At 38.3% G+C, this 12,372-nt stretch overlaps 1 protein-coding gene across 2 annotated transcripts in view; it reads right to left on the bottom strand.

Annotated features, from left to right (window-relative positions):
* The window catches only part of ATAD2B (ATPase family AAA domain containing 2B), a 150,996-nt gene that overhangs the window by 13,250 nt on the left and 125,374 nt on the right, over window positions 1-12,372 (bottom strand). For both annotated transcript variants that reach the window (XM_060027039.1, XM_060027040.1), the window contains exons 23-24: window positions 3,652-3,774; window positions 424-561 (exon numbers count right to left, since the gene is read on the bottom strand). In XM_060027039.1, coding sequence (XP_059883022.1) covers window positions 424-561; window positions 3,652-3,774 — 261 coding nt within the window. The remainder of the gene's footprint in view (window positions 1-423; window positions 562-3,651; window positions 3,775-12,372) is intronic.

The raw sequence follows: 12,372 nt of genomic DNA, 5'->3' as shown, positions 1-12,372 counted from the left end.
CAGGGGACACGGGTTCGTGCCCCAGTCTGGGAAGATCCCACATGCCGCGGAGCGGCTGGGCCCGTGAGCCATGGCCGCTGCGCCTGCGCGTCCGGAGCCTGTGCTCCACAACGGGAGAGGCCACAACAGTTAGAGGCCCACGTACCGCAAAAAAAAAAAAAAAAAAAAAAAAATCTACTGGCTCCACATCTCTATCTAAAAACCAAAGTTTAAAACTGAAGATATTCAAATCTAGTTCAATTACAACAGCAAGCATTGAATGGAGATAGGAGAAAAGCAAATAAGGTTAAAGAAATGTATTCTGATTCAGCATTTTACCCCACAAGCTCTTAGCAGCCCTTTGGTATACGTGCCCAATTCCTAACACATCTGCCTCATTTGCAGTTGTTCCCACTACTGGATAACACGATCTCAAATACTCACATGCACATTTATTTGCAGAGCTGTGCCAGATATCCATTGGATTTCTTTGTTTGTGCCGAAATGCCTCTTCAACTCTAGTTTCCATCTTTCGAGCTCCAGTACCATGAGGATTTATTTGTTCTGCTGTTACCGATAAGCCTGCAAGCAGAAGATAAGCGACACCTATTTAAATATTTCCAGCTACATAAACCAACAAGGTTAAAAAAAGTCTGAAATACAAAACTGAATTTTAAAGTCATTAATTATACTTGGACAGTCTATAATTTGGATGAAATAGTATCTATTGATTTAAGATGGGAAAGAAACTAGATATAAAATCATAAAAATAAAATGGCAGGCCATACTTATTTACACTTAATCCCCAAAGGGCCCTGTGTTTATTCATTTTACTTTGCAGAGGGATACATTTCACATTTTTATGACTGTGAGACAGTAAGATTATATATAGTCTAAAAGTCATGATTTCTGCCATCTTAGAAAGTATATGCATATATTTGGCCACTGAACCCCATTCATATGAACTGTTTCCGTCTGACATTAGCTGGCTGTCACACCACACTGCATAAGTTTGGTTTTCGTGCACTGATCTTCATAAAAATAACCATTCCATCTCAATTCTCTTTACTAGATTTCTTTCTTCTATGCCATCCTTAAATGTTGCCTTCCTTAAACGTTTCTAAGGGCTGTCTCTGGAATCCCTTTTCTTCTCACTTTAATCTACACCTTCCACCACAAATATTCGTGCCTTCAGCTCCTACTGGCATTATATAATTATTCCCAAATTACATCTTTAGTCCAAAACTCTCTTGAGCTTCTGATTCATATCAGTTGCCTACTTGATATCACCAACTGGATATCCTAGAGATAGGTCAAATTAAAGATAACTGGTTTCTCTTTCCCCACCAAAAAAAACCTGTCCTTATATATTCCCTCTCTCTACTGGTGGTATTAGCATCTACTTAAGCCATTAAACCAGTAACATGGCAGCCAATTTTGCCTCTTCCTTTCCTTCACAATGCCCTCCACCCCTGCAGCTGCATCTCTCTCATGTTAATCCTACCTTCATTCCCACTTCACTAATTAAAACTCTGGACTACTCCAACAGCCCTCCCCCCACCAAAAGCTTTATTGAGGTACAATTTACACAACATAAAAATCACTCATTTTAAGTGTACGATTCAGTGATTTTTAGTGAATTTACAGAGCTGTGCAATCACCACAGCAATCCAATTTAGGTAACGGTTCCAGGCAACCACTAGTCCACTTTTTGTCTCTATAGACTTGCCTTTTGTGAAAATTTCATATAAATAGAATCATGCAATATGTGCTCTTTTGTGACTGCCTTCTTTCACTTAGCATAACATTTATAAAGTTCATCCATGCTGTACCATGTATCAGTACCTTATTCCTTTTTATAGCTGAGCAATATGTCACTATACAATATAGCCTGTTTTTTTTTTGGTTTTTTTTTTTTGCGGTACACGGGCCTCTCACTGTTGTGGCCTCTCCCGTTGCGGAGCACAGGCTCCGGACGCGGAGGCTCAGCGGCCATGGCTCACGGGCCCAGCTGCTCCGTGGAATGTGGGATCTTCCCGGACCGGGACATGAACCCGCGTCCCCTGCATTGGCAGACGGACTCTCAACCACTGCGCCACCAGGGAAGCCCTTATACCCTGTTTTGTTTACCCATTCATCAGTTGACGGACATTTGGGTTGTTTCCGGTTTTTAATTGTTGTGAATAATACTGCTATGAACATTCACGTACAAGTCTTTATATGGACATATGTTTTCATCTCTCTTGGGTAGATCCCTAGGAGTAGAATCGCTCGGTCATATGTAAATATTATGCTTAACTTTTTAGAAACTGCCAAAATGTTTTCAAAACTGGCTCCAACAGCTTTTTAACTGGTCTCTCATCCTCCTACTGAGCCACATTGAGACCTTGCTATTTCCTGCTGCCAAAGCAATTTACCAATCCATTCCACTGTTTCAAATACTTCTATGAATCCTACTGACTATGGCAATTGTTCTCAAACTTTAGTGTACATAAAAAGCACTTGAGTTTGTTGAAGTGCAGATTTCTTGGCCTTCAGATTCTCGGCCAGAGAATCTAATTCGGTAGTTCTAAGCTGATGTGGGTAATAAACACAAACACATTTTTAAAAACAGATCTACAGGATAAAGTCCAAGCTCCTTAGCAAGACATTGATTCATTCAAATATTTATAAAAAGCCTGTTGTATACCAGAGATAGTTCTAGGGACTGCAGTAGAGCTATGAATAAGACATTCACAGCACTTATATTCTAAATAAGGAGGAGAGAGACAACAACAGTAACAAAATGCCAAGTGCTATGGTGACCAGAGCCTAATAAGATTAGGTGGCCAAGGAAGGCCTCTCTAAGGCAGTGGAAGAAAAGCGTCTTCACAACTTCAATGTCCTGGACTCAGCTCACCTTCTGAGCTCTGTTTCCCACCATTCTGTACATCTTTAGCAATACCAGTTTGCAGTTCTTCCAATACACCACGTTATTTCACGTCTCTGCGCCTGTACACGTAGTGTGCTGTGCTTACAATACCTCCTCCTTCTCCGTCACTGCCTCCCTTCCTCTACTTCACTAGAGACAACACTTCTATATTCATTCCCCAAACTCTGATCAAAATGCTGGGTTTCCTACCAGGAGGTCCCTCCTCTGTGCTATGAACATGCTTCAATCAGTGCATATGCCACACTATACTCGATTTGTTTTACACTTACTCTCTCCTACTAAAGCGTGAGTTCCTCAAGGACAGGATTATATATAGAACGAACAAAACACATCTGCTAATTCTGTGTTTATATTAACAAAATTGCACATAAATTCCAACAGGTTTAAAAAAAAAGTATTCCTAAAAACCATTTTTAAGTATCGGTATTAGATACAAACTGATGAAAATAAACCCTCTTCAAATATGAAAGCCTATCTAAATCCTTTAAGAACAGAAATCCATAATTAAAGATATATGCCTGCAAAAGAAATTTCACTAAGAAGTACTTTATTTCTGTCATTTGCACTAAAACTGTTATAGAAAGTAAAATTTTAAAACATCTTTGAGAATTTACATGACATTTTCATATCAGAAATTAAGGATGGGCCTCAAAATACATTTTCATAATACCAGCAACCGTAAAGAAACACCACTCAATGACCTCTTACTCTTCAGTAGCAAGTTCATTTCTATAACTTACCTCTCTTTATTCTTGCTTCCTTAATTTCTTCACAGAGTTTATTAAATTCTGGATCCAATTCAGCTGCAATGATGGCATGCGCAGTGTCCTTCAGGGTACAAGCCCTGTGCCTAATTATTTTATCTGTTAAAAAGTTGGTATACATTTATTATAAATACAAGTGAAATAACATGAACAAAGGGCATCTTAAAAAGAAAAGGAACACAAACATTTAAATAAAACTGTGACTGCAATGAGAAGCCTGGGCACCTCAACGAAGAGCAGCCCCCTGCTCGCCACAACTAGAAAAAGCCCACGCACAGCAACAGACTCAACACAGCCAACAAAAATTTTTTTTAAAAGGCTTTATCAAAATAATTAATTAATTTAAAAAACTGAGAAGCATTTCTAGCTAAGAAGCAAGCTCATTTAAATGATGAGCAAAAAATAAATATAATAAGCTACTCAATCAAGTTGACAATCCTCTGAGAACTATACTTTTAGAACTTCAAAGTACTAAGCCTACTTAACAAATCATTACCTCAAAGATATGGCTTAATTTTATATTTTTCAAAAATGTATGACATTCAATAAAGATTTTTAAAAGATTTACAGGATATTCACCATATGTCCAGCACCAGAGCTACCATGGATAGATACCGAGATTTCAGAAAACCTTACATAATTTTCTCCACGAGACAAAACTGGTCAAAACTATGCTAAATTAAGGGTGACTGATTAAAAAATTGTGACAGGAACAAATACAATAAGGCACCTAAGATAAGAATGCAGGATGACATAAATTGCAGGTAGATCTAGGAGAGAAGTGCATACTCTGTTCTAGATAAACTATATACCTAAAATTGCTACTAAAAGAAGAGTCTCTGCTTTACACTAACAGAGGAGTCCTCATTAACTAACAATATGCATAAACAGTGCTCCCTAGAGCTGTGCAACTCCAAGATATTAAAAGTCAAGTTAATATACCAAGGTCACTTAATTTGTAACAGAATTTAGCACTAGCATCTAAGTCACAAAATAACATCTGCTTTTTCACCTTTAGTAAAGACAAAAAGTATAAAGATGTATTTTATTAATAACTTTTCTTATTAGAAAGTCTAATAGTTCACTGTAGAAATCTTATAAAAACAAGCATGCAGCACTCAAAAAGCAACCCACTGGTATATTTCCTTCCAATGTATTTTCTCTAAACTTTCACTCAATAAATATTGTCAACTGTACCAGGAAGTAAGTCAGGTGATGGCTACACAGTAGTGACAAAATAGACAGGTGTCCACTTTCAAGGAGCTTTTCAGAATAGTATAGGAAAGAGGTATTTTACCAAATAATCTCATATACACATATAAACACCTTCTCCTACCCCTCCCTCACCCCCCAAAAAACCTGTAACAGCTATGATGAAAATCTACAGGATACTGGTGTGGATAGCAATTTTGAATGGGCAAGTCAGGAAAGACTTCTCGGAATTAGTGGCATTTAAGCTGAGACTTAAAGCATGCATGGGGGTAGCCACTGACAAAGGGAAAAACCAGTGCAGGTTCAGAAAATACCATGTGAGAAAGTTCTGGAGTAAAAAGATCTTGGAGATTTTAAGAAACTGAAAGGTAGCCTAAGTGATTACAACACAATAAGCAAGAGGCAAACGGGAATCTGACCATATTCAAAGGATTTTAGATCTTATCCCAAGAATGAAAAGTCATTGAAAAGATCCAAGCAGAGAAATTACATGATTTAAATGCTCATCTTCAAAAGATCTCTCTGGCTGTTCCCTAGAGACTGGATTGAGAGGGTCAGGCATAAAACCAGGGAGTATAATCGGAAGGCAATTTTTAGTGAAAAGAGAAGAGAGAACTGAACCAGGTAATGGTGGTGGTAGTGAAGAAAAGGAAGACTACAGCTTTGAAATGTGTTCTCAATGACACAACTTGGTAGTAAAGCAGGGGATGAGATAAGCATCAAGGAAGATTCCCTAGCTTCCTGCATGAAAAATGGAAGGATGGAAGTACCGCTTACAAAAATAAAAATTTAAAAAAAAAGGAAAAAAAAATCCTACAGTATAATTAGAAAGGAAATAGGAAAAGAAGTTACAGATTTGCGCTATTTTAAAGAGTTTAGTTTTGACATGACTAAAAAATATCTAATAGAGCCTGAGCCAAGATCGCAAAGTAGAAGGACGTGCTCTCACTCCCTCTTGCGAGAACACCAGAATCACAACTAGCTGCTGGTCAATCATTGACAGGAAGACACTGGAACTAACCAAAAACGATACCCCACATCCAAAGATAAGGGAGAAGCCACAATGAGACGGTAGGAGGGGTGCAATCACAGTAAAAAAAAAAAAAAATCCCATAACTGCTGGGTGGGTGACTCACAGACTGGAGAACACTTATACCACAGAAGTCCACCCACTGGAGTGAAGGTTCTGAGCCCCACATCAGGTTCCCAAACTGGGATCCAGCAACGGGAGGAGGAATTCCTAGAGAATCAGACTTTGAAGCCTAGTGGGATTTGATTGCAGGACTTCGACTGGACTGGGAGAAACAGAGACTCCACTCTTGGAGCGCACACACAAAGTAGTGTGCGCATCGGGACCCAGGGGAAGGAAGAGTGACCCCAGGGGAGACTGAACCACACCTACCTGCTAGTGGTGGAGGGTCTCCTGCAGAGGCGGGGGTGGCTGTGGCTCACCATGGGGACAAGGACACTGGCAGCAGAAGTTCTGGGAAGTATGCCTTGGCGTGAGCCCTCCCAGAATCCGCCATTAGCCCCACCAAAGAGCCACGTAGGCTCCAGTGTTGGGTCGCCTCAGGCCAAACAACCAACAGGGAGGGAACCCAGCCCCACCCATCAGCAGTCAAGTGGATTAAAGTTTTACTGAGCTCTGCCCACCAGAGCAACAGTCAGCTCTACCCACCACCAGTCCCTCCCATCAGGAAACTTACACAAGCCTCTTAGATACCCTCATCCACCAGAGGGCAGACAGCAGAAGCAAGAAGAACTACAATCCTGCAGCCTGTGGAACAAATATCACATTCACAGAAAGATAGACAAGATGAAAAGGCAGAGGGCTATGTACCAGATGAAGAAACAAGATAAAACCCCAGAAAAACAACTAAATGAAGTGGAGATAGGCAACCCTCCAGAAAAAGAATTCAGAATAATGATAGTGAAGATGATCTAGGACCTCGGAAAAAGAATGGAGGCAAAGATCGAGAAGATGCAAGAAATGTTTAACAAAGAACTAGAAGAATTAAAGAACAAACAGAGATGAATACAATAACTGAAATGAAAAATATACTAGAAGGAATCAATAGCAGAATAACTGAGGCAGAAGAATGGATAAGTGGTCTGGAAGACAGAATGGTGGAATTCACTGCCACAGAACAGAATAAAGAAAAAAAGAATGAAAAGAAATGAAGACAGCCTAAGACACTTCTGGGATAACATTAAATGCAACAACATTCACATTATAGGGGTCCCAGAAAGAGAAAAGATAGAGAAAGGACCCGAGAAAATATCTGCAGAGATTAGAGTCGAAAACTTCCCTCACATGGGAAAGGAAATAGCCACCCAAGTCCAGGAAGCGCAGAGAGTCCCAGGCAGGATAAACCCAGGAGAAACATGCCGAGACACATAGTAATCAAACTGGCAAAAATTAAAGACAAAGTAAAATTATTGCAAGCAGCAAGGGACAAATGACAAATAACATACAAGGGAACTCCCATAAGGTTAACAGCTGATTTCTCAGCAGAAACTCTACAAGCCAGAAGGGAGTGGCATGATATACTTAGTGATGAAAGGGAAGAACCTACAACCAAGATTACTCTACCCAGCAAAGATCTCATGCAAATTCCATGGAGAAATCAACAGCTTTATAGACAAGCAAAAGCTAAGAGAATTCAGCACCACCAAACCAGCTCTACAACAAATGCTAAAGGCACTTCTCTAAGTGGGAAACACAAGAGAAGAAAAGGACCTACAAAAACAAACCCAAAACAGTTAAGAAAATGATCATAGGAATATACATATCGATAATTACCTTAAACGTGAATGGATTAAATGTTCCAGCCAAAAGACACAGGCTTGCTGAATGGATACAAAAACAAGACCCATATATATGCTATCTATAAGAAACCCACTTCAGACCTAGGGACACATACAGACTGAAAGTGAGGGGATGGAAAAAGATATTCCATGCAAATGGAAATCAAAAGAAAGCTGGAGTAGCAATCCTCATATCAGATAAAATAGACTTTAAAATAAAGAATGTTACAAGAGACAAGGAAGGACACTACATAATGATCAAGGGATCAATCCAAGAAGAAGATATAACAATTATAAATATATTAGCACCCAATATAGGAGCACCTCAATACATAAGGCAACTGCTAACAGCTATAAAGAGGAAATCGACAGTAACACAGTAATAGTGGGGGACTTTAATACCTCACTTACACCAATGGACAGATCATCCAAAATGAAAATAAATAAGGAAACAGAAGCTTTAAATGACAACAGACCAGATAGATTTAATTGATATTTATAGGACATTCCATCCCCAAACAGATTACACTTTCTTCTCAAGTGTGCACGGAACATTCTCCAGGATAGATCACATCTTGGGTCTCAAAACAAGCCTCAGTAAACTTAAGAAAACTGAAATCATATCAAATGTCTTTTCTGACCACAACGCTATGAGATTAGAAATTAATTACAGGGAAAAAAACGTAAAAGACACAAACACATGGAGGCTAAACGATACGTTATTAAATAACCAAGAGATCACTGAAGAAATAAAAAAATACCTAGATGGGCTTCCCTGGTGGCGCAGTGGTTGAGAGTCTGCCTGCCGATGCAGGAGACACAGGTTTGTGCCCCGGTCCAGGAGGATCCCACGTGCTGCAGAGTGGCTGGGCCCGTGGGCCATGGCCGCTGAGCCTGCGCGTCCGGAGCCCGTGCTCCGCAACGGGAGAGGCTGCAACAGTGAGAGGCCCGTGTACCACAAAAAAAAAAAAAAAAAAAAAAAAAACCTAGAGACAAATTACAATGAAAGCACGACGATCCAAAACCTATGGGATGCAGCAAAAGCAGTTCTAAGAGGGAAGGTTATAGCTATACAAGCCTACCTCAAGAAACAAGAAAAATCTCAAATAAACAATCTAACCTTAAACCTAAAGGAACTAGGGAAAGAAGAACAAACAAAACCCAAAGTTAGCAGAAGGAAAGAAATCATAAAGATCAGAGCAGAAATAAACAAAATAGAAACAAAGAAAACAATAGCAAAGATCAAGAAAACTAAAAGCTGGTTCTTTGAGAAGATAAACAAAATTGATAAACCATTAGCCAGAATCATCGGGAAAATGAGGGAGAGGACTCAAATCAATAAAATTAGAAATGAAAAAGGAGAAGTTACAACAGACACAGCAGAAATACAAAGCATCCTAAGAGACTACTACAAGCAACTCTATGCCAATAAAATGAACAACCTGGAAGAAATGCCCAAATTTTTAGAAAGGTATAACCTTCCAAGACTGAACCAGGAAAAAATAGAAAATATGAACAGACCAATCAGGAGTAATGAAATTGAAACTGTGATTGAAAATCTTCCAACAAACAAATGTCCAGGACCAGATGGCTTCACAGGTGAACTCTATCAAACATTTAGAGAAGAGCTAACACCCATCCTTCTCAAACTCTTCCAAAAAAATGCAGAGGAAGGAACACTCTCAAACTCATTCTATGAGGCCACCATCCCCCTGATACCAAAACCAGACAAAGATACTACAAAAAAAGAAAATTACAGACCAATATCACTCATGAATATAGATGTAAAAATCCTCAACAAAATACTAGTAAACAGAATCCAAAAACACATTAAAAGGATCATACCATGATCAAGTGGGATTTAACCCAGAGATGCAAGGATTCTTCAATATATGCAAATCAATCAATGTGATACACCATATTAACAAATTGAAGAATAAAAACCATATGATCATCTCAATAGATGCAGAAAAAGCTTTTGACAAAATTCAACACGCATTTATGATAAAAACTCTCCAGAAAGTGGGCATAGAGGGAACCTACCTCAACATAATAAAGGCCATATACGACAAACCCACAGCAAACATCATTCTCAATGGTGAAAAACTGAAAGCATTTCCTCTACGATCAGGAAAAAGACAAGGATGTCCACTCTCACCACTATTATTCAACATAGTTTTGGAAGTCCTAGCCACGGCAATCAGAGAAGAAAAAGAAATAAAAGGAATACAAATTGGAAAAGAAGAAGTAAAACTGTCACTGTTTGCAGATGACATTGTACTATACATAGAGAATCCTAAAGATGCCACCAGAAAACTACTAGAGCTAATCAATGAATTTGGTAAAGTTGCAGGATACACAATTCACAGAAGTCTCTTGCAGTCCTATACACTAATGATGAAAAATCTGAAAGAGAAATTAAGGAAACACTCCCATTTACCATTGCAACAAAAAGAATAAAATACCTAGGAATAAACCTACCTAGGGAGACAAAAGACCTGTATGCAGAAAACTGTAAGACACTGATGAAAGAAATTAAAGATGATACAAACAGATGGAGCAATATACCATGTTCTTGGACTGGAAGAATCAATGTTGTGAAAATGACTATACTACCCAAAGCAATCTACAGATTCAATGCAACCCCTATCAAATTACCAATGGCATTTTTTACAGAAATAGAACAAAAAATCTTAAAATTTGTATGGAGACACAAAAGATCCCAAATAGCCAAAGCAGTCTTGAGGGAAAAAAAGAGAGCTGGAGGAATCAGACTCTCTGACTTCAGACTATACTACAAAGCTACAGTAATCAAGACAATACGGTACTGGCACAAAAACAGAAACAGAGATCATAGGAACAAGATGGAAAGCCCAGAGATAAACCCAGGCACCTATGGTCAACTAATCTATGACAAAGGAGGCAAGGATATAAAATGGAGAAAAGCCAGTCTCTTCAATAAGTGGTGCTGGGAAAACTGGACAGCTACATGTAAAAGAATGAAATTAGAACACTCCCTAACATCATACACAAAAATAAACTCAAAATGGATTAGAGACCTAAATGTAAGACTGGACACTATAAAACTCTTAGAGGAAAACATAGGCAGAACACTCTTTAACATAAATCACAGCAAGATCTTTTTTGATCCACCTCCTAGAGTAATGGAAATAAAAACAAAAATAAACAAATGGGACCTAATGAAACTTCAAAGCTTTTGCACAGCAAAGGAAACCATAAACAAGACAAAAAGACAACCCTCAGAATGAGAGAAAATATTTGCAAACGAATCTCAATGGACAAAGGCTTAATCTCCAAAATATATAAACAGCTCATGCAGCTCAATATTAAGAAAACAAACAACCCAATCCAAAAATGGGCAGAATACCTTAATAGACATTTCTCCAAAGAAGACATACAGACGGCCAACAAGCACATGAAAAGCTGCTCAACATCACTAATTATTAGAGAAATGCAAATCATAACTACAGTGAGGTATCACCTCACACCAGTCAGAATGGGCATCATCAGAAAATCTACAAACAACAAATGCTGGAGAGGGTGTGGAGAAATGGGAACCCTCTTGCACAGCTGGTGGGAATGTAAATTGATACAGTCACTATGGAGAACAGTATGGAGGTTCCTTAAAAAACTAAAAAAAAAAAAAAAAAAAACTAAAAAATAGAATTACCATATGATCCAGCAATCCCACTACTGGGCATACACCCAGAGAAAACCATAATTCAAAAAGACACATGCACCCCAATGTTCATTGCAGCACTATTTACAATAGCCAGGTCATGGAAGCAACCTAAATACCCACTGACAGACAAATGGATAAAGATGATGTGGTACATATATACAATTGAATATTACTCAGCCATAAAAAGGAACGAAATTGGGTCATTTGTTGAGACGTGGATGGATCTAGAAACTGTCATACAGAGTGAAGTAAGTCAGAAAGAGAAAAATATCGTATATTAACGCATATATGTGGAACCTAGAAAAATGGTACAGAGGAACCAGTCTGCAGGACAGAAACTGAGACACAGATGTAGAGAACAAACGTAGGGACACTAAGGGGTAAAGCAGCAGCGGGTGGGGGTGGGGGTGTGATTGGGAGATTGGGATTGACATGTATACACTGATGTATATTAAATTGATGACTAATAAGAACTTGCTGTATAAAAAAATAAAATATAATTCAAAAAAAAAATCCAAGTGGAGATATGTAGGCAAATGAATATAGATCTCGACAATTTATGACCAAAAGCCACAATGTGTAATCTGTATTTATTATTTAAAATTTTGTACTTCCCTAAGCCTTAAAAAAAAAAAAAAGATTATGGCATAAGAGATATATAATAAACTGTACATATTTAAAGTATATATTGTGATATGCTTTGACCTAAGTACAAATCCATAACATCATCATTATATCAAGATAATGAATATATCCACCATCACCAAAAGTCTCCTTGTGCCCCTCTGTCATGTTCCTTTCACTCTTTACACAACCCTCCATTCCCAGGGAACCACAGGTCTGTTTACTGTTACCATAGATTACTTCATATTTTCTAGAATTATGTACACTATAATAGATATGAATTGCATATATATCTCTATATATTAATGTATATATAATTCTAACATATTTATAAATACATATATAAATGG

This window comes from Delphinus delphis, chromosome 12 (assembly GCF_949987515.2).
Source record: "Delphinus delphis chromosome 12, mDelDel1.2, whole genome shotgun sequence".
Classification (NCBI taxonomy): Eukaryota; Metazoa; Chordata; class Mammalia; order Artiodactyla; family Delphinidae; genus Delphinus; species Delphinus delphis.
This window is presented reverse-complemented; position numbering and strand designations above follow the sequence as displayed.